At 51.5% G+C, this 21,537-nt stretch overlaps 1 protein-coding gene across 4 annotated transcripts; it reads right to left on the bottom strand.

Moving 5' to 3' along the window:
• Positions 1-71: 71 nt before the first annotated feature.
• LOC123635618 (NADH-cytochrome b5 reductase-like) lies at positions 72-21,456 on the bottom strand. Of its 4 annotated transcripts, none has more exons than XM_045547957.1 (7): positions 21,418-21,456; positions 19,108-19,402; positions 15,427-15,575; positions 12,970-13,057; positions 9,234-9,338; positions 5,946-6,149; positions 72-4,148 (listed from the first exon to the last, which is right to left on the bottom strand). In XM_045547957.1, exons 2-7 carry the CDS (start codon positions 19,297-19,299, stop codon positions 3,945-3,947), a joined length of 942 nt encoding a protein of 313 aa, XP_045403913.1. In that variant the 5' UTR covers positions 19,300-19,402; positions 21,418-21,456; the 3' UTR covers positions 72-3,944. The 4 variants fall into 4 exon arrangements, with proteins under 4 accessions (XP_045403913.1, XP_045403911.1, XP_045403912.1 ...); XM_045547955.1 differs by lacking the exon at positions 21,418-21,456 and adding an exon at positions 20,610-20,710; XM_045547956.1 differs by lacking the exon at positions 21,418-21,456 and adding an exon at positions 20,610-20,710 and having other exon boundaries at positions 5,946-6,086.
• Positions 21,457-21,537: the final 81 nt, after the last annotated feature.

Genomic DNA, 21,537 nt, shown 5'->3' with positions numbered 1-21,537 from the left:
GTGGGACAGAGGGAGTGAATGTTTTTAAGCCCCTAGTTTCTGAAGAGCATTGAACAAGCACATCTGATATATTTTTAAAAAAATCTTTACTCATGGAACTATTTCAAACACAGAAAAAGGTAGAAAATAATATAACAGACGTCGGGAAACCCAATACCCAGATTTACCAGATATTCATATTTTGCCATGTTCATTTCAAACATTTTTGTAATAAAATACTACAGATATGGCTAAAAGCCCCTCCACCCCATCTCATTCCCTTCCCTCGGTCACCATAGGTCACCACAGTCCTTGACGTTGGAGTGTCTCCTCCTGAGCACTGAGCGTTATTTTGGGTTTTTGCAATTTCCAAGTATAGGTATCTCACTGTCCCTATCCTTTTACATGTGCATTTTGTTCAATTATTCTGTTTTTAGGATTTAGTCTATGTTGGGACATGTAGATCCAGTTCATTCATTTTAACTGCTGTGTGGTTTCCACTGTGTGAACATAGAACTGTTTCTCCACTCTCTTTCTGATGGACATATCAGCATTTTTAGTCTTTGCTGTTTCAAATAGTGTAGCAATAAAAATCTTTATACATGTCTCTGGGTGCTCTCATGTGTCACATACAACCTTTACAACGATTACAGCATGTTGGAATTTGTGTCCCCTACATGACTTTGGAGAATCACTCGATGTCTCAGAAGCTTAGTTTGCTCATCAGTAAATTGGGGCAGTAAAAAGCATGCATGTTGGTGAAGAGCCCCTGCTTCAATGTAGATGCAAAGCCTTTTGCCACCTGTAAAATACTCCACGAGTATTAGCCGTTCATGGCTCAGGCAGGCGACATTCAGGATGTGTGGAGCACCTTCCCACGTTGGGGACACAGTGGACAGGCCCTTGTGCTCGCATGCAAACGGACAGTCTGCCAGGTGCAGCAACAGAAACATGAGACTCCCTGCTCACTGATCCAGCTGGAGTGTGAGCGGCAGGCGAGGCTCCCCAGGGAAGTGACACTGAGCTGAGAGCTCAGTAGAGGATGCAAAAAAGGTGAGTGGAGGGAGACGGACCCGTGCGGAATGTGGCTGGAGCCTGAGAGGTGGGCGTGAGGGGCAGAGCATCAGTCCGTCTGGAGAGGTGAGCAGAGCTGAGACGGTGAATCCCGAGGGCCACCAGGAGCCATTGAAGGATTTCAAGCAGAGTAGGGGAGTGACAGGCTCGGGTTTGTGTGGTCTCAGTGTGGAGGGCAGGGACTGGGGGCTGGGAGACAGACCCCTAAGGGGAATGGGGAATGCGTAAGTGGTGCAGGCAAAACACAGCGAGGGGAGAACTAAAGAGAATGTGTCCCAGTCCCCTTGGTAGCTGTTGCTGTCCTGAAGCTCGGGACTCGTGCACAAAAGGCACATCTGTCTGGCTCACAGAACTGTGGACACTCTGTTGACCTCCTGATGCCTCTGTGCCATGTGGAGCTCCTAAGGCTCCCGTCTCCCACGGCCACATCACGCAGTGGCCATTGCCCTGGCAGCACAGACCCACGACATGGACATGCTGCAGGCCATCACCAGGAGAGACGGCAGCAGTGGCCAGCTGACGGGACTGTCACCCCAATTCCAGGAGGCCCGAACTCACACATCTCAGCCAGTCCTCTTCCTGGCCTTGCTTAGCACCCAGCCGTGAGCTCTCATATTTCCGGATGATAAAAGCCCTTTTGGCATCTTGGCACCAAGGGCATGGCTGGGTCATCACTGGCGTCCCATGGTCAGAGATCCCAGCAGCAGCAGACTGCACGGACTCTGCATGGAGTGAGGGGACGGGGAGGGCAGCACATTCTAGGACAAGAGCGCTGTCAGTTACCACTGGGTGGCCTTGTCTAACATCTACACATCAAGTATCTGAACCGAGACAAGGACAGACATATGAGAACTACCTCAGACACTCTATCCCTTAAGCGGGGACCCCCTTAGCACCCTTAATTCTGAGTGACAGTTTTACTTTTGAAGCCTCTATCTCAGTGGCAGTGGCATGTCCCTGGCCCTCCCCTAGGCTAGGCTAAAGCCCCCGCCACCCACTCTCCCAGCACTCCATACTTCCCTTTTATAACACTCATCCCCTTTCGAATTGCCAGTTTAATTTCTGCCATCCTTGCTAGGCTAAGTTTCCCAGTAGGAACAGCTGCCTCTGCCTGGTTTGCTGCTGTTTCCTTGGTGCCTAGAACAGCGCAGGGCTCAGACAGGGAGAAGCGTCAACAGGACGTGCCAAGCGAGGGAGAGGGAAGGGTGGAGGAAGACTCTCTGGCTTCCGAGGCCCTGAGAGAAGAAAGCGCCTTGCCCTCTGACTCTCATCACTCTGTGTCAGAAAGAGGTTTTGAAACCCTTAGAAATGTGTTCTAGAGTTAAATAAGCTTGAGAAACTCTGGGTTAAACAAAATGAAGTTCTGTTCTCGCTAGTCATTTCAGAGGCTTCAATATGCTCCTGCGATTCTTGGAGGTCACATATAGTACCCCACATCTCCTCAACCCTGGAGCCCTGCGGTGATACAGAAACCTCCGGCACTGTTCCCCAGCTGCTTGTCACGGCTGTTTATTGAACGTGGCGTAGCACAGAGATTTGTTGTAATTTTGGGGGTGGGACGGGAAAATCTTTTTTTTACAAATAAAAATTACTCCAAGCCCCAATATATAAATGGGGTAAAAATAGAACTGGAAAACCTGGGGATCTCTCCGGCTGTCCCTTTGCTGCTGCCATGCAAGGAACCCTAGTGCCCTGTGCAGCCTAGTTTGAAAACCACTGGTGCAGAACTATGCGCATGGGGTTGAAACTAGGAGACTTCGAGCGCTGGCTCTGGATGAACTGTCTTACCCTGGGCAAGTCACTTAGCCTCACTGGGCCTCAGTTTCTCCATTTATACAGCAGGTCTGTTACACTGCATGTTTTTGGAGTCCTGAACTTTCAGCTTTGATACGATGAAGACTGCAATTCTACGACTGTAAAAGTCTAAATGTAATATTCCACAGCTTAGTGTTCCAATGCTGGAACTGCCTGTAGCCAACCTGAGCCGGCGAGGCATGTGCACGCTGGAGCGCAGGCCGCGAAAAGCAGAATTTGTTAACGGCAGTGTGCTGACCAGGGGCGGGTTCCTGGGGCACAGAGGGAAAGGGTGGGTGTATCGGAATCAGCAGCTGCCCAGTGGGCAGAGCTGGGAGAGGGACCCAGGTCTCCTGACGCCTGCTCTATCTTTAGATCTCCATAGCAACTGTAGCCAGGGCACTAGAGCCGAAGGCGCCGGTTGCCTGCAGGAGGAAAGAGGGGTGTGTGTTTGCCTCCCCTGCCTCTGCTTTTGCTTGGGAAAGGACTCTGGACCTGGCTCTTGAACCAGGAAAGGGGGACTGAGAACAAAGCCATTTGCAGCAGGAAAGCCTTGGGCAATCCAGGGCCCTGCTCTGCTCTCAGAACATGGTCACGTCATAGAACCCAAGCCCTTCAGCATGTCAGGCTCATGGCACTGGAGGTATATAGATGACAGAGGTCCTCCTGCAAAGGGCTTAGCCACCCCTCTGTCATCCCTACACACCGAGGGAGCCCTCGTCTGAGCCAGTGCTGAGACCACGGCCAGAGTCCCGCACAGGCCCTCTGATCAGAAGGACCAGGGAAGCTCCTCTGGCCCCTTCCCCTGTGGCTCCTACTTGTCTTGGGGCTCAGCCTGCACTTGGCTTCCTCTGAGGAGTCTTCCCTGACTCCCAGGCTGGTGCTCCCCTCCTCGAGCCTCTCCAGCCTCCTGCCCTCCCTCCACACAGCAGCACGCCAGGAGGGCACGATGAACCTCATGGAACCGATGAGAGACAGAGGTCGCCTGGCCAGTCAGCAGCAGGGCCAGCCTGGACTCCACGTCTTCTGCCTGCAGTCTGTGCTCCTTCCTGGGTTCCAGCAGCAGGCCCGGCCTGGCTTTGGAAGGGCGGCCCAGACTAGAAGAGGAAGTAGGAGTCCCCGGTGAGGCCCGCACACTGCAAGCACCTGGCTACGTCCTCGGTGAACTCAGCCGAGCCACAGACCAGTGCAAAGGGCTTTCTCCGACAGCAGCGGACCAGCTCTTCGATCAGGCCCTGGCCCAGGCGGCCAAAGCGGGTCTTCTCCCGGTAACTCCAGGGAAGCTGCTCCGGGGAGTTCTCCTGGGAAGGTGAGAAGTAGCGGGGTGACTACCGGGGGGTCCTCAGGGTTCACACAGCCAGCTCTTCTCTGCCAAATGAGGGAATTGAGGCAGAGGGGTGGGAAGCCAGCCTTCGCCAAGCCCTACCCTGAGCCAGACACTCACTTGTCAGTCTCAAGACAAGCCTGAGGGCAGGCGGTTACCCTTCTAGGACAGGTGAGGCACAGGGAGGAGGAGGGGCGCCCCCCAGGGCACACAACGGGGCAGGGGCCGTGTCATGACCAGAATGCGAGTCCCGCCGTTTCTCGCTGCCTCCCGTAGCCACTGCGCCTGTCACTGTAGGAGGAATGTTTCCTCCCCGTAACTGGGGGTTCCCATCACGTCACTCTCGGAGTGTAATTTCTGTTCACGTTTTAGGGTCTCAATGACGTTGCTCAGTGGGCAGATGCTTGCTGAGTGCTCACTGTATGCCGGGCGCAGTGCTAGGCCCCGGGGGGACAGGGCAGCTGCTCACAGCAGACAAGGTTCCCACCTCACTGTGCTTCGTGCCACGCAGACCCCAGGTGTCAGTGCCTTCATCGGGAAAGGGGTTTCTTTCTCTCACCTAGAAAGGCTACGCTAGCGCTTAGGGATGGACAGCGCCCTCCTCCCACGGTCCCTGCCCAGGTGCTCAGGCAGCCGCCCTGACTCACCCCACCTCCTCGGGCCGCACCTCCTGCTGCTCCTAACATTCACCCAGCGTGACCCTCTTGATGTTCATGCCACTGAGCATTCTGCCTTGGGGACAGGCCCGCAGGCCCTGGCCCCTGGGCCCTGGGTACCCAGGAACTCTAATACTGGAAAGGGAAATCCAGGTTTTTAACCCCTGCCCCCGCAAGCAACAATGCCGAAGATCAGGTAAGTCTTTTGGGACTACATAAAGCTGCCTCAAAGGGGAAAGAGATGAGAAGGATGCTCCCCAGTCCAGGGCGATGAGGCTGACCCTGAGCAACAGCGAATGGAGAGGAGGCCCCAGCAGGGGACCCCCAACCGGGGGGCGCAGGAAGGGGAAGCTACAGACCTGGGGAAGGCAGGTGCACAAAGGCAGAGGAAGCCCTGGTTTGAAATAAAGGGCAAAGACAGTCCTCCACGCTACAGCCGCTGGGGAGGGCCCAGGAAAGGTCACCTGAGTGAACGGAGGGGATAGGGAATCAGAGGGAGGGGACAGGAGGCAGAGTCCCTTCCAGCCAGAGACTCTGCAGCCTGGTGAGTGTGACAGCAGCTACCCTCCCACGGAGGGACAGACTGAGGTGGTAAATACCCTAATCCACACAGAGAACTGGGATCCAGTTTACTCTGTCTGTCGCCAAGGGAGGCCCCACTTCAGAGCCTGGCCCTGTGCTGAGCACTGGAGAGAGAGCGCTGATCCAGACACGTGGTTCCTGCCCCAAGAACTTCACACCGCCTAGAGGAGGTCTGCGCCTGCCCGGACCCCTCAGCCAGGCCCAGCCCGTGTAACTGCTGACGTCAGAGGGCGGTGGGAGGCAGCAAGGCAGGGGGCGAGGGCTGGGGCTGGGGAACCAGACAGCCCTGGGCCCACATTCCGGCCTCACCCCAGCCAGCAGCACCACCTGGGCTGGTACCTTCACCTCTGAGCTTCCTTTCTCATCTGTATCACAAACGTAATACCTGCCTCCCGTGCCAGGCACGTGGGAGGTGCACCCCCAGGGCTGGGGGTATTAGTATAGCTTGGGCAAAGAGCCTACAGCCAGGCCTCAGGATGGCTGTGAGGGGACTGCAGAATCTCAGTCACGTAAGGAAGTCGCCACTCTGGACTTACCTGGCTGAGTACAAAGAAAGTGCGGACATTCCAGAAACGGGCCTGCTCCTGGAGGAAGGTTTTCAGGTAGATGCCCTCAAAGGTCTTGAAGCAGCCGACTAGAGTGACAAAAGTCTCGTCGTCCGCGTTGTCTGTGATGCTCTGCAGGATGGGCACCATGGGGGCCAGGCCTGTGCCCGCAGCCAGCATGAGGAGCTCACCATACTGGGGAGGGGAACGGGAGCATGACCGGGGCTGGGGGTCTCACCCCACCCACCCACTATTGTAAATCAGTGCCCTTCCTGGGTGGCCCACCCATCTACATCCCCTCTCTCCCGCCTCCAGGAAGCCATCCTTGCTTGTGAAAGACATGTGAGCTTTGGTAGCAGAGACTATGGAATCTTGGAGTGGAAAGGGAGCATAACAGTGTAGCCCATCCTGTAAATGGCTTGGTTGCGTGTTAAAGCATCCCCATAAGGACTCTCTGCTTACATACTTCTGCTAACAGGGAACTCACTACCTTTCAAGGCAGCATGCTCTATCACAGGCCAACTCCCCCTACCAGGGAGGTCTTCACACCTCACGCTGAGCTGAAACCTGCTCCCACCAAAGCCATGCCCACTCCCAACCGCGTTCCAGCCCTGCTCTCTGGGCTGCTTCCTCTGCCCACAGCAGCCTTGCAGAGATCTTAGGGACCCCCCTTGGACACTAGAACCTGCTCTTCTCTAGCCTAAATGAGATAATATACGTAAGTGCTAGCATAGAACTGGCACGAAAGACTCATGCAAAAAAGGTGAGTTCCCATCCCACGAGCCCCCAGTTCCATCAACTCCTCCTCACCGAACCCGTTTCCTGGCTCTAGGCCTATTAACGACAGGTGATCCCCTTTAAAGTCAGTGCCTGACCCACATAGAGAGGTATTCACCACCCTCATTCTAGAGATTAGGCCTCTGTGTATAAATCCCCAACCGTGTGATCTGGGCAAGCTCTTTCACTGATCTGAGCCTCAGTTTCTACACTGGTAAAAAAAAAATAGCGCTTCCCCATAATATCACCTATTTCAGAATTGTCATGAGGATTAAATGAGATGACTTGCAAAGTGCCAGGCGCAGAGTCTAGGCTTAATCCAATTAGGTTCCTTCCCTTTGCAAATTCCCCCTGAAACTCCCCATCAGCTACTGCTGGGCCACGCCATCCTGACCTGTGTTTGTGCTCTCTCCAGCCCCCGGGTCCTTAGCCTGCCACACTCCTCCTCTGCCTGCCATCTCAGCTCGGGCTGTCCTCTGGGAAACCTTCACTGAGCGGGGGCAGGAAAAGGGCCCTTCCTTTGTGTTCCTACAGCTCCTTGCATCTCTCTGCACAACACCGGTCATACTGTGCTGTCATCCATTTGTGTCTCCCCCATCAGACTGTGAGCTTCTGGAAGACAGGGGCCTCGTCTGACCCATCCCTGGCTCCCCAGAGTCCAGCATGGGCCTGGCCCTGGGGGATGCTTGTGTCTGTCTGTTGAATGAATGCACAGGCAGATGCTAACGTGTCAACCCTCAGGGCTGATATAATATCCATCTGTAATGAAGACGACAGCAGGGCAGCAAGACAGGGCCCGGAAGAGGGCAGGAGCACCCTGAGTGCCCTCATGGGAGCAAAGCCAAGACTTAGCCGAAATTTCAGTTGTGTGAGACACAGTTTCTGTTTCCTCACTGCCAGGCCCAAGGCCCTACCACCTCCCTAGATAAGAAATGCAGGGGCTTTCAAGAGTTCTGTGGATGCAAAGGAGCAGACACGAGGCATCCGGAGGCTCCACCCAGAAAAGGTGGTCAACATTCATCTGGTATCCACCCTAGGCTGGGAGGAAACAGGAACAATTCCCATTCCCTGCTCCCAACCGCCTGAGGGCCACAGGGGCACACCCAGCCAAAATGCCAGGCTCAGCATGGGGAGTCCTAGGAGAATAGTGAGGAAGAATATTAACACCTGCACACCACAGATCTGTAAAATGGGGGGTGGTCCCAAAGAGCTGTTGAGGAGACTGAGTTACTACACAGCAAGTGCTAAGGTCAGAGCCTAGCACACAGGAGGTGCCACATGTGTTTGATACTATTATACCTACACACGTGTGTGTGCACATGCATGTCTGTATATACACCCATGCCGAAGAGGATTTGCAAAGCTGCACCAAGAAAGTAAGACTGGTGTGTCTGGGTAGCTGGCCAGCGGGTATTTTTTATTTTCTCTTTATCTGATGATTTTTTGGGTAATGAACATATACTGCATTTGTAATATGGAAAAAAAAATAAAAGCTATTTTTAAATTAAACAAAGAGAATGAAGAGGAAGCCATGATTCATTCTTTTCCATTTGTTTTCATTTTGCTTTGTTTTCCTAATTATAAAGGTAATAGGTGTTCACTGCAGCTAATTTGGAGTGTATAATGAATAAAGATTACCCATAATTCCACCATAGTTAGAGCTGCTAACATTTCATTGCATTTTCTTTTCACACTCTTTCTGTGCAGTTTAACTTAGTTTCCCAACCTGTTGCAGATTCAGTTTTATACCCAGTGTTTGTCACTTGATCATAGCATAAGCATATAACATCATTTATAAACATAATTTTAAAATCCAGGATATATTATTCAGTCAAGTACCTGTGACTCAGTGTACTTAACTGCTTCCCTGTTGCTGGATGCTCAGTTGTCTCCAATTTTCTGCTATTATAAACAAATATGCAATGAAGATATGCAAAAGAGTCAACATTTTGGATTCGTTCCACAGGATAGACTTCCACAAGTGGGATTACTCAGTGAAAGGATTTGAAGACTCTTAAGACTGCTGGTACACACTGCCAAACTGCTTTCCAGATATGCACCAGCTGACGAGGAATTACTAATTCTTCCCGGGAAAGTCAGGAAAGGATTTACATGCCATGAAAATAAGAGAAAGAATCTTCCAACCTAGGAAGTAGTGGGCTCCCAGGTAGGAATCTAGGGATGTATTTAGTCTTGAGACCCAGATGAGAAACCGGAAAGGCACCTACGGGTCAGGTGATGTCGTGGTCCTGACTACCACACACACAGGTCTGATTTCCGAGCAATGGGCAGCCTGGGACAATTTCGGAGCATGGGCAGGCAGTGTCATTTATGAGTGTCTATTTCCTCTCCTCCCAAGCCCAACCCCAAGGATACACTCAGGATGGGGTGTGAGCTCATGAAGAATGGCGCAGGGAAACTATATGGCCTGAAACGTGAAAACCACAGCCCTGGAGGCTAAGCCAAGGGGGACCTCTGAAGACTCAGGGTGCTGGCACTCACCTGGTTTGGTTTATAGAAGAAACCTCCGAAAGGTCCCCGCCAGGAAGCTGTGTCTCCTACTCTCCAGGATTCGACATACCGGGACATCAGCCCAGTCTGGTAGCACTGAAAGCAAACATGGGGAGACCTCAGTGGACAGGCACATGCTGCCAGCACAGACCACAGCAGACACTAATGTGGGGCCCTTCCTGCGTGCTAAGTGCTTTACCTACGTTCTCTCGTGTAACCCTCCTCATCCTAGAGATAGAATGGTCATTCCCAATTTCCAGATAAGGCCCAGAAGCTTACACAGAAGGTAGAAGGCAAGGCTGGGATGAGAACCCATAGGACCTATAGTCTTCACCATAGACGTCTCAAACCCAAACACCTACAGGGACCATGCAGGTACCAAGAGTTAACACTCCGTCTCAGTGTCAGGGAGACAGCAGGGAAGTGGTAGGAACTGCGATAAACTGGTGAGTGAATGTTCTTTTTTAAAGGAGAAGCCACTTTGCAGATTCCAGCCCATAGTTTGTGAGGTCAATGATGCCAGATCTACTGATTTTCTAAGGAAGGGCAGGAAATTCGTATTTTTACTTTTTTTTTTAGAGATAGTGTCTCGCTCTATTGCTCAGGCTGCTCACTACAGCCTCAAATTCCTGGGCTTAAGCAATCCTCCTGCCTCAGCCTCCCAAGTGGCTGGGACTACAGGCATGCAGCACCACACCTGGCTAATTTTTCTATTATTATAGAGACGGAGTCTCACCATGTTGCCCAGGCTAGTCAATTCCTGGGTTCAAGTGATCCTCCTGCCTCAGCCTCTCAAGATGCTGGGATTACAGGTGTAAGCCACCATGCCTGGCCAAAATCTCCCGTTTCTGAAACGTCTACAATATCACTGTGCAGGCCAACACCAAATACATTTGTAGGCCAGATTCAGTTTGCAGGCTACATATTTGCAATCTCTGCATTGCTCTACACCATTTCCTGGCTGGATGATAAAAATGAAGGTTGTGGAAGTGATTCTTCCTTGTGGGGAGGGCAGTCTACATTTCCTGGGTGCCTGCCAACTCTGCCAGGAACCATGCTGGGGCTGCAGGGGAGACAGCCCTTAAACGCCGTGAACGCAGCCAGCATCTGAACCATGAAAAGAACTTAATAAATATCTGAATGAATGAATGAATCAATCAATTATTCTAGATTCACGCTTTTCCCTTAAGGAGCTCACAATCTAGGAGGGACCTAACTCTCAGACATACACAAGGTAGATACTACCTAATAGCCCATGAGAAGGATACAGTGCTAGGAGACTCCTGAGGGCTCAGTCACTTCCATGGAGTGGGATCAAGGGTGGCTTCCTGGAGGAGGAAGCATTTGAGCTGGACCTTGAAGGATAGGCAAGATGGAATTCACTGGGGATGGGAGCATGACCGCAGAGAGGACTCTGGATGTCAGATGTGATATGGTCAGGGGTAGGACAGCCTGGGTCATGTTCTGGGAAGAGCGAGTGGACGTGGTGGGTGGGAATGAGGGAAGCACCAGCAGACAGACTGGAAGGGTGTCTGGAGTGAGACGATAGTCAGGCTTGAAGGGGAGACTGGACTTTGGCCCCAGACCCATTTTAAGCACACACAGCCACCTCTGACACATCCCTGACTTCCTTGGGCATCATCTGCGTAAGGCAAGGGGAGACCTTGGCTCATCTGCAGGTCTGGCAGGGAAGGTGTGGTTTTTCTCCTGCCTTTCTGGAGGCTGTGTCTCCCAGCATGCTTCGTTTTCTGGGCCCAGTCTTGGGGGAGGCACAACCCCAGCTGTGGCTGTGTCTCCAGCACCCACCTAGAGCCTGGCACAGAATAAACGCTCAATACATACTTGTTAAACAGAACTGGCACAACTTTTGTCCTTCCTCTTGGGATCATATTACCCAAGGGGCCTTGGGACAAATGATGTCACCTCTCTGAGCTTCAGTTTCCTCATCTGTAAAATGGGGCTAATATGACCTACTGGGCAGAGTGGTCATGAGGTTGAAACGAGACATGAGAACAAAGAGCGAGAAGCAAGGGGCGTCCCTCCTCCTCTCAGCACGAGAGCGCAGACCTATAAACCCGCCTGCCCTCCCAGTGTGCAGACATTTCCAGCTCTTCCTAGCTGGCGGCTTAGAGATAATGAAGCATCTCTCTAAAGAGAGGCTTGCTGGTAAACGACGGAGAAAATCAGCCCTGCGGCTGGGAGAGATCCCGCTGCCCGAAGAACTATCTCCGGGCTTATCCTTCCTGCAGAAACACCCAGACAGGCAGCTGGGGAAGCAGGCCATTTGGAGAGGGCGTGTGGCATCTCCCAGGCAAACAGTTGCATGAGGAAGGGATCCCATCCAAGATGATGAGTGAGGGGATAACCACGGGGGCTCCTGAAGGCGGCAGGAAGGCGGAGCTGGAGACAGCGCTGGGGTCTGAGTCAGGGCCCAGGACTCACCCACTAGCAGCGCTTCAGTTTGCTTGTCAATGAAATAGATGTAATAATTCACATCTTACAGGGCAGATTAAGGATGTGGAAGCTATTCTTCAATGCTGGTATTCCCTAGGATTCCATTTGGAAAATGGCGATCTAGAACTATTTATTAGGTTGACAGGTATGAAACTGATATTTCTGTAAGTCCAAAATGTTAGAGTATCAGCAATTTCATACAGTTCAACCTAATTACTTTCCCACACAACTGGACTTCCATGAATCCTTATATATTTGTTGCCTATTCCTTGTGTCTCCAGGGTGTTTTGTATCCAAACCACTTTGTTCATCTCATCTCTGCCAACTCTTCCGCCCTGGGTGCCCCACAAGCACCCTCTCCTCCTACCACTCAGCCTGGGTACAGTCCCAGAAGACCTGTGCTATTTCATCCCTCCTTGCCTTTGGTTACTTGTCCCCTTGGTCATTCCCTGCCACTGCCGATCTGTACTCCTTCAAGGCCCAACTCAAATGCCCCTGGCCCTGCCCACCTCTCCCTGAGAGGTCGTGTCAGGTTGGTTCAGTCCACAATGGTTCAGTCCCTCCATGTCCCACCGTTTGCCTGACTCTCTCAAGGTGTGTCCTGCTCCCGTGGCACTCCCCCCTTCTGCTGCATGACAGATGTCTGTGTTCCCTAAATCATGCCTCTGTTGCCAATGTCCATGCTGTTCCCAGCACTCAGAGCTTCCTTCCCACATTTTCCTTTTAGTTCTCTACTCCTTAAACACGCAGCTTCTGTGAGGAAGCCCAGCCTACCTCCCCGTAGCCACAGTTGCCCTGAGTTGGGCTGGGTCTCCTGTGTCATGGCATCTGTCACGCTGTGTTGTCCTGATCTGGTCACTTATCCTGAGTGGGTTCCTCCAGGGCAGACACCATGCCTGACACACCTCTGGACTCGAGTCCACAGTAGGTGAGCGGGGACTCGGCTCCCCTTCCCCTCCCAGCTCGGTGCTTATTCTCCAGGGTGGGTAAAAAGGTGGGAGGAGCAGCCTTCCCTTCTGAGCCTCCTTTGAGTAAACTCTGTCAGGAACATGCTGGAACATACCTCTGTTGGTAGCCTAGCAGCCCCCTTCCCCAGGAAAGAAGGCGAGGGGAGAAGGCCTCCCCCCCGTCCCTGCTCCTCCCTCAAGTCCATCTCCTCCTTGTGGACACGGGCTTTTCCCACATCAGGGGGAACTGCCCCAACCTCACCAAGCTGGCCGGCAAAGGAGGCACAATTCCAGGTGTCTGACAGCATCCTCAAGGGTCAACTCACCTTAATTAAAACTTCAAAGTATCCTTTTGTGTTGGCAGGGCTGATGGGCGTGTAGGCTCTCTGAATTTCTAAGTCATCTACTATCCCTCTGGGAAAGAGAAGCACGCGGTCAGGCAGTCATTCAACAAACCCTTATCAGATACCTCCTCTGCCAGGCTGGTGAAAGTGAAGGTGGGGTCTGGCCATCCCCAGAGGGCCTCACTGAGGGGCAGGCAAGGTGCAGCAGAAAAATAAGCTCTGGGCTCACTCACTGCCTGGGCATGTCATTTAATCCCCCAGCTGCCCCTTCTGTAAAATGGGGGCAGCCATCTGTGTCTTAGTTGTGTGGCTCCACTGGGATCACAGATGGGAGAGTGCTTCAAAAAGTGCACTAAGGATATGAGTTGTTTTGGGGACGTGACTAGGGTTTTTCCTGCCCTCTTCTCCACCATAGAATGCTAGAGATAAAAACAACTGCTAACATCTATCACACACTCACTGCCACGTGCCAGGAGCACCAGAACTGGAAGGATCCTCAAAGAGGCCCTAGCCCAAAGCCCTCTCCCACGCATGGGCCCTCTACGGTGCTATCGACAACAGGGTCAGGAGAGCGATCACAAGTTGTAGTAACAGCCACACTGTATTAGATGCCTACTATGCACCGAGCACAGCATATGCATCACCTCATTTAATTCGAGCAATAACCCAAATGTGGAATCCAATGGTTAGAGAAGAGAAGTCACTTGCACAGCCAGAATTCAACCATGGCTCTCGTTCTGGAGCCAGGCTCCTCACCACTGGGCCTCAGAGCTTCCCGAGAGCACTAAGCACTCCTTCCTTAAGTCCCACTGCGTACAAAACTTTCTTCTCTGAGGTATGCAAAGATTAGAAAGGTCCTGTTCCAATGCATCAAAAGCAGGGCGCTGGATAGAAATATTTAATGAATGCTTAGGAAACAAATGCAGGAATAAAGGACAGAACATATGACATCTGCCACAACAGTAAAAACTGCCCTGTTTCAGAGGGAGCGACCACTCCCACCTGGGGAGCCCCAGAAGCCTGCTGGAGTTGGGTATTAAAGGATACGCAGGCCACTGGTAGGTGAAGGTGGGGACAGGAAGGGAAGCGATTCCAGGCAGAGGGAACAGCCAGGGCAAAAGCTTAGAGTAGGATGATGTGGGCACGTCAGGAACTGTTGAGTGGAGTAGGGGCTGAGACGAGGGGTGTGTCGGGGGTAGGGGAGGGGGAAGAACTCGGTGGGAAAGGAAGCTAGGGGTCTTGGGTTAGGATGTCATCATGGAGGTAGTGTGGCACACCAGAAGGTACCTGAACAGGGAATGACAAGGTCACGTGTGTGTTACGAATGTCACTGGAGTGGCAGAGGATGGGGAACAGGAGCCAGCCTAGAGGCAGGGAGTTCTGGGCATCACTGGTTTACTGGTGGAGGGTTGTGTGGGGTTGTGACCTGCCCTGTGGCCCCTCCTGCCCACTGGAATAGTGAACCCCAAGGACCACTGGGCAGGTCACAGGCCGGAATGAGCTGGACACAAACACCAGGGGCCGGTGTAAGGCAAGTGGCCAGAGTCTGGCCAGCAATAAGCTCCATTCTGGTTCCCACCTTATCCTCTGACTGAACTTTCTGTCTCCTTTGCTGGCTCCTCCTCTCACTGATACTGTAAATGCTGGTGTTTCCAGGGTTCATTTCTGTGCCCTTTCCTCTTTCCATGCACACATGTCCCCAAATGCCATCCAGGTACGGCCAATCACTCCCAAATCTGTTTGCAGCTCAGACCTCTCTACTGAGCCTCAGACTCATAGAGCCAACTGCCTGGCAGACAGCTCTACTTGGACATCCCAAAGGGTCTTGTCCCGAGGCAGGTGAGGGTGGGGGTCAGGGTGGGAGGACAGTGCCTAAGTAGGCTGGGAGAAGGAAGCTCAGAGGAGTGGAGGAGTGGCTAAGAGTGTAACTCAGGCCAGGGGCTGTGTGGGTTTGAACCCTGGCTCCATGATTTATTAGCTATGTGATACTGGGCAAGCCCCTTATTCTCAATGACTACTCTTTCTGTCAACTGGTGCTAATCACATTAGGGTCATACCACAGGGTCTAGAGCCAGACTCGTGACTTCAAATCCTGGCTCCAACATATCCTAACTGTGTGGCCTTGGGCAAGTTCCTGAACCTCTGACTTCAATTTCTTCTGTGGGATGACAATGGCACTTACCACAAAGGACTTTGTGAGGGTTAAATGAGTTCACATGGAGCTGTGCCTTGGATGGAAAATGCGTCTCAAGTGCTCAGATTATTATTATTTATTACAAAAATGCATCGTCTAGGTCAATCCCAAGACCTCCGAGGCACGCATCACTGTGTCTATTTGAAGATGACAAATGAGGCTTAGGTAAGTGGCCCAAAGTCACCCAGCCAGCAAAGGGCAAAGTAGGGCCGCACAGCTCTGGTCCTCCCACTACCTGAGTATACCGTAGGATGAGGTGCTGGCCAGGCTGCAGGCCGAGCTGGCTGTTCCCAGGTAGCGCAAATCGAACACAGTAAGTGTCCTTCGTGAGTTTGTCCATGGCACTGATGCGGAAGGCCAGGAAGGTCTCTGGGCTCAGCTTGGAGGGGCAGCTCTGCAGCAGGAAGAGATCCAACAGCCAGAGGCAGGGGCTCAGTGGAAACACAAGCATCCTTCCCCTTTCCCCAAGGAGAGGCGGTCTCGGCTGGCTAAGTTTCCTGTACAATGGAGAGTAGTTCCACCTTCCCTTCCTTTCACAGTCTGAGCCAAGAATGCCAGAGCACTTTACATTGAGCTTGCCCTGCTCTTAAGCCTTCCACGGCTCCCCTCAGTCCCAGGGTAAAGTGTATGCTCCTTAGCTAGACACTCAGTGACCCTCGAGCCTCATTTTATCTTCCGTGCATCAGATGCCAGACTTTTCTCCATCCTCTGTCCTCCCGAGAATACCCCGCGCCTCCTACCTGAGTCTTTATTTGCTCAAGCTGTGCCCTCTATCCAGAACACTCATCTCTAATGCAGGGAAGACCAACCCATTCTTCAAACCTGCTAAAATCTAGATTTGCAGAATTTAGAAATTGAAGGGACTGCAAAGATTGTCTAATCCAATATCCTAATATTATACATGGGGAAATTGAGGCCTGAGTGGTGGTAGCGTACTTGTCCAAGGTCACACTGTAAACAGGGACTCAAATGCACGCTTCTAAGTCTCAGCCCACTGGCCTTAACATTCCACCCTGACCTACCCCTCTTCCAGGAAGCCTTCTCTGAATGCCATGACTCACAGATCCTTCTCTCCTGTGAAATGCCCACACCTGATTCGCTCCTGAGACTACCCCATGCCCAGCTCAGGGCCTGGCACCATGTGTTCCTGCAGCACCAACTCTGGAACTCCAATTCCCCATGGTAGTGCTCACAGTGTCACAGAACTGACAAACTCTCAGGCTTGGCATCAAGGCCTTGTCCCCATCGCACCCACTCCCACAGCCTCATCCAGGACGACCTTTTCATTATCAGCCAGACCACCTGGCACTCTCTGCCCCAGCCGCCTGGCACTGTGGAAAAGGCACTGGGCTGGGAGTCAGCAGAACAGGGTTTAACCCCAGTTCAGCTGCTGTCCACGTGTGGGGCCTTAGGCATGTATCTCATCCCCTGGGTCTCAGTTTCCTAATCTATAAAGAGGGGCCACTCATCCCTGATAACTTTATAGGGTTATCATGAGGGTCAGATGAAACGCAATGGAAAAACATTTTTTTTTTTTTGAGACAGAGTCTTGCTGTGTTGCCCGGGCTAGAGTGAGTGCCGTGGCATCAGCCTAGTTCACAGCAACCTCAAACTCCTGGGCTTCAGCGATCCTACTGCCTCAGCCTCCCGGCCGCGTAGCTGGGACTACAGGCATGTGCCACCATACCTGGCTAATTTTTTCTTTTTTTTTTTTTTTTTTTTTTTGAGACAGAGTCTCACTTTGTTGCCCGGGCTAGAGTGAGTGCCGTGGCATCAGCCTAGCTCACAGCAACCTCAGACTCCTGGGCTTAAGCGATCCTACTGCCTCAGCCTCCCGAGTAGCTGGGACTACAGGCATGAGCCACCATGCCCGGCTAATTTTTTTTGTATATATATTTTTAGTTGGCCAGATAATTTCTTTCTATTTTTTTTGGTAGAGACGGGGTCTCACTCTTGCTCAGGCTGGTCTCGAACTCCTGAGCTCGAGCGATCCACCCGCCTCGGCCTCCCAGGGCTAGGATTACAGGCGTGAGCCACCGCGCCCGGCCTAATTTTTTCTATATATATTTTAGTTGGCCAGATAATTTCTTTCTATTTTTTTAGTAGAGACGGGGTCTCGCTGTTGCTCAGGCTGGTCTCGAACTCCTGACCTTGAGCGATCCACCCGCCTCGGCCTCCCAGAGTGCTAGGATTACAGGCGTGAGCCACCGCGCCCAGCCTGGAAAAGCATTTTTTAAAATTGTAAATTGCTATGGAATATAAAATATTTTTCTATTATTGCTTCATTAAAAGTTTAAAAATAAAATTTATTATTAAATTGAAATATGCTACTTTATAGGACAAAATCTTATAATATCATTTAATTTTCCATTTGTTGTAATAGGTGATGACAACTATTTTTTGAGCACCTACTATGTGCCAGGTGCTTTACATATTTATCCCATGAAATCTTCGTAACAACCCACAAAGTAAGTATTAACATCCCATCTTTCAGATGAGAAACTGAGGCTTAGCAAACTAAAATGCCCAATACCACACAATTAACTGTCAGAACTGGGCCTCAGTTCTCACTCTTTCCATTATCCCTCTGTGGTTCTTTGTCTTCCATCCGGAAGCTGAGTTTTCTGAGGGCTGGTACCCTGGTGTCTTTACCATCAACCTCCTTATGCCTAGCACACAGGACATAGTACTCGGTAGAGCTGGGAGAAACTTATTTGTTCATTCAACAAATATTTATTAAGTGCCGATTATAATGCCAGGAACTGCTCAAGGTGCCAAGGATGGAACAGTGAGCAAGACAGAGCTCCGTCACTTACAGAACTGATGTTTCAGCAAGGAGACATGAACAGTAAACACATAAGCAAGTACATCCAGGTGGTGTCTGGTGGTACTGCAAATTGGAAGAAAAACGAAATTTGGGCAGAGATCAGAAAGAAGTGAAGGGGTAAGCCAGGAGGAGAAGGAAGAAGCAGAGAGGTTGTCATGAATGTCCCCCAGTCACTGGCAGAGGCCATAGGGGTCTGGTCCCCACCAACACCTTCCGGAGGCAGAATACAAGGAGACATTTAACAGGGATAAATACAAAGTCACTTTGGTGGGTTCAAAAAACAGCTATTTGTTTGGGATGTCTGACCTCTAGCTTAGGAACAACATGACTAAGCTTTGGTCCAGTTTGGGCCCCCAAATGGGGAATGGTTGGCCAAAAAGTGATGGTGACACCAGACTGCATTAACAGAGGCAGAAATGGGAGGAGATGTCTGTACTCTACACTAGGCAGGAGGGACATGAACAACAGGAAGGCTGTTCAGAGGTGGGAGAGCAGGATGGGGAGACTCAAAACCAGACCTGTGCACAGCGTCAGAAGGAATGGGTCCTCAGTTTCCCTATCTGTATAATACGAGGTTGAACTCCACAGTGTTCTGACATCTACAGTTGTAACTGGAAACCCTCCCAAACATGAATGAAGGGCTACACTGCTTGGTCTATGAAGTCCCTTAGGAGTTTAGGAGGAAAATGTCAGTGAAGGCCAGAGAAGAAGAAATAACACCACCATCACTCCATTTTCCTCGTATGAACAATTTGCTAGTTTGCTCCACAGGGCAAGGACTGTGTCTGTCTTGCTCACTCTCAAATCCCCAGTGTCTCATAAGGCCTGGTACATAATAGGTACTCAATAAATATTTGTTAAGTGAAACGAATGTCAAGCTCTGTGCTAAACATCACAAATGGGGAAACTAGGGCTTAGGGAGATTAGAACTTTGCCTAAAACCACACAGCTGCCAATAAGTTCGTTCCAAGGCTGGGCTCTGACCCGGTATCTGTTAATACTCTTTTCCTTCTGCCATAAGAGCAGGTATGCTGGGCAGAGCCAATGCAGGTAGACTCAGCCACCTTGGCCCTCTTGTCTGAGGAGCAGCCTCTCTCACCTGTGACTCCTGCCCACTCAGCAGGCTCCTGTCCTTGCTGGCTCTGGCTGCCTCCCACCTTGCCAGGTCTCGGTGATAGAGGTCGAACACGCAGGGTGAGCAGCCACCGCCGCAGCACTGGGAGGGCAAGGGCTCCACGGGCCGCAGCTGCAGCCAGGCTTCCTCGGCGCCGTCCTCCTCCCTCTCACCCATTGTCAGTGGGGCCTGGACCACCTGGGAGGGACAACCAGTGCTCTTCCCAGAACAGGCCAGGCTTGAAAGACCATGGGCCCGGGCCCTTTCCCTCCTTGGCAGCCTGAGAGAGGGAAAACATGGGGGTTATACGCTGGTATCCTCTATTCCTCACTGTCTCCCTGAGGCCTGCAGGTGCCAGGCTCTGTGCAAGCACTAGAGACAGGGATGGATGACCATGGAATCTGCTGCCTAGGGGGAAGGACTTACCACTTATTATCATTGGTTTTAGAAGGGCAGTCCTGCTGCGAGATAAATCTTTCTTTAATAGAAGATAGGGTTTGGCTTCAGAAAACCTGGTTCTACTGCTCATGAGCTCCTGTCCTCAGGAAGGTTTAGCAGGCGGGGACCCCCCTGAGGACAAAGACGGTGTCTTATTCTTTCTGTATTCTACCACCAAGCACAGCCTGGCATATGGAAGTTTCCTGGTGAATGTGCATTCAGTTTACAAATATGTTCTGGGAGCCAGCACAGTGCTAGGTGCTGGGATGCAACAGAGGTAAACAGATCACGGTCCCAAGCTTCATAGAGCCTCGCAGCCTAGCATGGTGTTATACCAATTCAATTTCCAGTGCATGCTATGTACCAGGTATGTATTATGAGTGAATGAGGTCTGGTCCCCTGTTTATGCCAATTTCTTACTCCCTGGGGTTTTTGCGGGCTAAAGGGAGATAAGCCAAAGAGCTCTGTTAACTGTAAACTGCTATAGAGTATGAGGGTCCTATCAGTCTTTACCTTAAATTTACCTTCTCTGTGTTTTAATAATCCCACTTTCTCTGCCATTTTGGAAACTGGTAGAGGAGTTGGCTATGTCAGTCATGAATTTTAAAGAGCCCGTTCATGCCTCCTCTCAGCCTCCACCTTTTCTGTGTAAGAGGCGCCATCTTTAATCCAGGCCTTGAAACATGTTGCCTCAGCCTGGATGATTCTCCTCACCCTTCAGGCCTTGATTTAAAGGTCACCTCCCCTCAGAGGCCCTCCCTGAAACTTCTCCTTCTCTATCAAGCACTCTATTAGTTTCTGTTATATTTTCATTCATCAAACATAGATTTACTACGTGCCAGGCACTGTTCTCAGTGCAGGGGATACATCAGTAAAGAAACAGAAACCCCCACACTCATGATGCAGCTTAGATCCTAGTGGCAGAAACGGTCACTACACAAGATCAAGATGGAAAACATATGGTACGATAACATTGAATTCTAAAGAGAAAAATAAACTAGGGAAAAGGATAGGAAGTATGTGCATTGCAATTGACTTATTTATGTTACCTGGATGCTGTCCGGATCTCCCGTCTGTTTTGTTTACCAATGCCAACCAGTGCTTGACACACAGTAGGCATTTGATAAACAGGTGTTGAGCAAGGAGCAAAGGAATAGCTCCATCACTCTGGCCTTGTTTCTAGGAAGCAAAAAGGGAAATCCTGGCTGGGCTTGGTGGCTCACGCCGGTAATCCCAGCTCTTTGGGAGGCCAACACAGGAGGATCGCTGGAAGCCAGGAGTTTGAGACCAGCCTGGGCAACATAGCGAGACTTCGTCTCTCCAAAAAATAAAAATTAGGTGGCCGTGGTTGCACAAGCCTGTAGTCTCAGCTACGGGAGGCCAAGGATCGCTTGAGCTCAGGAGCTGGAAGCTACAGTGAGCTATGATCGCGCTACTGCACTTCAGCCTGGGCATAGGGCAAGATCCCTCTCTTCAAAAAAAAAAGGAAATTCGAGGGAAAGGTAGGAAAGAAACTCGCTTTCGCGCGCTGGGGAACAGGCGTGCAGTAAGAGCAGGAGAGTGCAGAGCTGGCCTAGAGGCTCACGAAGGGGCGGACAGAAGCGTCAGCAGCAGTGAGAAGTGGGTGGAAAGCAAGGGAAACTTTTACCAGGCGCCCACTGTGCGCCGGGCGGTGCAAGGTGCGCCAGCTTAGGCATTTCCATGCCTATTTTTTCAGCGAGGGACACTGGGGCTCAGTCGAGAGAAGTGCCCTGCTCAAGCTCCAACAGCTCTTAGGCGGTCTAGCAACCAAACCCAGGTTTGAAATCCTGGCGCTCTTCGCCTCCTCCCGCCCTAACCCCTACCACGACCACTCACCTAGGTTCTTGCCCTTCCCCTCACGTGAGGCCCCTCCAGGTTCCGCCCCACCCGCGGGGAGGCGGGGAGCGCTTAGCGGGTTCCACCTGTAAGAAAATGAGACCGGCCTGCAGGGGGTTC

This window comes from Lemur catta, chromosome 3 (assembly GCF_020740605.2).
Source record: "Lemur catta isolate mLemCat1 chromosome 3, mLemCat1.pri, whole genome shotgun sequence".
Taxonomy (NCBI): Eukaryota; Metazoa; Chordata; class Mammalia; order Primates; family Lemuridae; genus Lemur; species Lemur catta.
This window is presented reverse-complemented; position numbering and strand designations above follow the sequence as displayed.

Excerpts from the sequence above, each read along its gene's own strand:
- LOC123635618 (XM_045547955.1), bottom strand. The coding sequence starts at position 20,680 with ATGCCTACTGTGTGTCAAGCACTGGTTGGCATTGGTAAACAAAACAGA. Across the intron at positions 15,576-19,107 it reads TGAGTGGGCAGGAGTCACAG|AGCTGCCCCTCCAAGCTGAG; the intron begins GTGAGAGAGGCT and ends TTCCTGCTGCAG. Across the intron at positions 9,339-12,969 it reads ACTTTGAAGTTTTAATTAAG|TGCTACCAGACTGGGCTGAT; the intron begins GTGAGTTGACCC and ends GTTTGCTTTCAG.